The 3,224-nt window shown below is 41.7% G+C and overlaps 2 protein-coding genes across 2 annotated transcripts in view; one reads left to right on the top strand and one right to left on the bottom strand.

Annotated features, from left to right (window-relative positions):
* The window catches only part of DNER (delta/notch like EGF repeat containing), a 328,158-nt gene that overhangs the window by 256,458 nt on the left and 68,476 nt on the right, over nt 1–3,224 (bottom strand). The gene's annotated exons all lie outside the window — the stretch shown is intronic.
* On the top strand, nt 2,350–3,012 carry LOC100954675 (60S ribosomal protein L15-like). The gene has a single exon (XM_012802279.1). It carries the CDS (start codon nt 2,350–2,352, stop codon nt 2,962–2,964), a length of 615 nt encoding a protein of 204 aa, XP_012657733.1. The 3' UTR covers nt 2,965–3,012.

The raw sequence follows: 3,224 nt of genomic DNA, 5'->3' as shown, positions 1-3,224 counted from the left end.
GTGGTGACCTAAATAGAACTGACACTCTCTGGTTAGAATCCCGCAGCACCCAGAACTAGCAGGGGGATGAGGAAAGCTACAGCTTCAGGGACACCCTGCAGTTTCAAAGCTGAACAAGCTTGGTTTCTTTGTCCTAGACAAGGATGGGGTATCCTTTCAAAGTCCCTGAAACTAGGCTTGAGTCAGCACTGGAAGTGCGGCTACCCAGATAAACTAGATTTTTAAGCCATTAGCCTTTTTTTAAAAAGAGTAAGCTTATTTCTTTGAATACTTACTATGAACACACCTACAAATTACTGAAATTTTCAGATGTTCTAAAGAGGGCTGCTAACTGCTTACACATGCAAAAAGAACAGCTCCCCACGCCATTCAGTTGCAAATTCCCAACTCTGCACTTTCACCAACATCCAATACTTATCTAGGACAAAAAGCATTGACCTCATTTAACCTCACTGTCATACAAATATTTCTTCTAATTTGTAATTTGGTCATAAGACCTGAACAGTAGGACCCAGACCTGGGCTGACAAAAGCTGTATGACCTCCAGTTCTTCTGAGTCTCACTTTTTCTACCTCTAAGATCTGGTCTCCATGAGCATGTCTTAAACCACTTTGAGAGTCTGTGTATGTCATGGAGCCTTCCCATGAAAACACTGGCATTTATGATCGATTTGATGATATTTAAAAGAAGTCACAGAACCAGGTGTAAAACAGTTGACCTCAAGAATCTACATGATCCCTCCAACAGCTGAAATTTTACTACTGTTCAATTGGACAACCTGTACTCTAACTGCATATGTGTTATATACATGTCAATATATTTTATGTTACAGGGTCAGACAACTAAGTTCACGAACTCGTCCCAGAAAAGGTGCTGCATACCTCCTGAATATCACTATGGTCACCTTCAAAGTACCCCCTTGGGCAACTATGCACTGATGCCAGCACCTAGTCCACCCTTCAAAGTACTTTAAGGGTGAATTAGTGAATTTAATTATCAGACCTCATACGACAACAGCTCTGACCATTCGAGAAAGAGTTCCAATATTGCTATGAGGATAGACTGGGCACTGGCGTTGGTGCATAGCTTCCCAAAGGGGTACTTTGAAGGTGACCATAGTGATATTCAGTAAGGAAGTATGTAGCACTTTTTCTAGGATGAGTTCATGAATTTAATTATCCGACCTCGTATGTACATATTACATAAGATGTTAGATACATAGTACTATAATTACGTTCTGTTAATAGAACTACTGTATTATGCCTGCATTGTACTGTGCCTGTGTCTTAGGAATACACATAGATAGAACTGAAAATAGTTCAGCTAGTCTAACCCATCCTTAGTATACCCAGCATTCTTCAAGGACTTATAAACGTGCTCCTTAAGTAACTGGGCAGTTGGATCTCTCTCATTCATACAAGTTTTAAGTTTGTTCCCCAGCCTGGTGGAGAGGTGGTCACATTACAGATGTGGGTGGTCAGAAAAGGGCGAAATGAAAACAATACCATCACGTCCGTCACCCTAATTTGTGATGCAACTGTTACATCTGATACTGATAATGACCATATCTGAAGCTATACCTGGGATCACAAGCACAAAGTTAAAACATGGTAAATGTTTCTATCCCCTAGTTAGTCAGGGGAGCCAGCGTGGTAAACCTATCATCCTTGACCTAGGGAAACCCCACACTTACATTCAGAAATTTCCAATTCTGAAATTTCAGGAAGCTACACAAAGTGAAAATACATTCCACAAGGGCAGTCTCCAGAATGCAAACCCTAAAGAGGAGGATAGGTCTGCAAACTGCTTAGGTGGAGTTTGCTGAAAATTGCAGCATCAGAAGAAAGATTATTGCATTAAATAAAGATAATTTAAATGAAGGAACAATAAACAATTAGCTAGAATGAGAATGCTGCCGGCAATACTAATTACGGTGTTTGCTGCTTTTCTCCAACCCACAAACTCTTTACCACCCCAACCCCCCATTTCCAGGCCCTGCTCAAAAGCAAGATCCATCAGAAAAGATATCTTTATCTCTTGAGTTTATTGATGAATCCTAAGCATGTAGAACATTACCTTATGCAATAAATTCCTGTTGAAAGAATAAAACTAAGCTCTTTATTTAGGACAAAGACAACATGGTGATTATGCGTAGTAGTTCATAATTATACCTGAGATTTCAAAAAAGTCAGGGCAAATCCATATTATGAAAAAGCTAGGTATATATTCAAAAAAAATTTTGCACCAAAATAAACCTATGCTGGCTTATTACAGTATGTCTGATCGGGATCTTGTTTGAAATAATAAGACATCAGTTTGGGTCTGGCGGCAGCTATCAGGTGAGCCAAGATGGGTGCATACAACTACATCCAGGAGCTGCAGAGGAAGAAGCAGGCTGATGTGATGCGCTTTCTTCTGAGGGTCCACTGCTGGCAGTACTACCAGCTCTCTGCGCTCCACAGGGCTCCCCACCCCACCGGGCCAGATAAAGCGCGCAGACTGGGATACAAGGCTAAGCAAGGTTATGTCATATACAGGATTCACGTGCGCCATGGTGGCCACAAACGCCCAGTTCCTAAGGGTGCAACCTACGGCAAGCCTGTGCATCATGGTGTTAACCAGCTAAAGTTTGCTCGAAGCCTTCAGTCTGTTGCTGAGGAGCGAGCTGGACGCCACTGTGGGGCTCTAAGAGTCCTGAATTCTTACTGGGTTGCTGAAGATTCAACATACAAATTTTTTGAGGTTATCCTCATTGATTCATTCCATAAAGCTATCAGGAGAAATCCTGACACCCAGTGGGTCACCAAACCAGTCCACAAGCACAGGGAGATGCATGGGCTGACATCTGCAGGCCGGAAGAGCCGTGGCCTTGGAAAGGGCCATAAGTTCCACCACACTATTGGTGCTTCCCACCGTGCAGCTTGGAGAAGACGCAATACTCTCCAGCTCCACCGTTACTGCTAATATAAGTAATGTTTGTAAAATTCATAACCTAATAAACAATTTAGGACAGTCAAATAAGACATCAGTTTGGAAAGGGCCCCCATCAGAGCAACATGAATTCTGCCAAAATTGAAGCAAAAACAAATATCAAATCTTATAGTGAAGTTTGGGAGGAAGAGTGGAGAAATCGTTGATTCTTTATGAAAAGTTTATGGAAACAATGCCCCAAGGAAATCAGCAGTTTACAAATGAATAACTCATTTTAAGAAGGGATGCTGAAG

Source organism: Otolemur garnettii, unplaced genomic scaffold (genome assembly GCF_000181295.1).
Source record: "Otolemur garnettii isolate 467f Iridium unplaced genomic scaffold, OtoGar3 scaffold00013, whole genome shotgun sequence".
Taxonomy (NCBI): domain Eukaryota; kingdom Metazoa; phylum Chordata; class Mammalia; order Primates; family Galagidae; genus Otolemur; species Otolemur garnettii.
This window is presented reverse-complemented; position numbering and strand designations above follow the sequence as displayed.

Excerpts from the sequence above, each read along its gene's own strand:
- LOC100954675 (XM_012802279.1), top strand. The coding sequence starts at position 2,350 with ATGGGTGCATACAACTACATCCAGGAGCTGCAGAGGAAGAAGCAGGCT.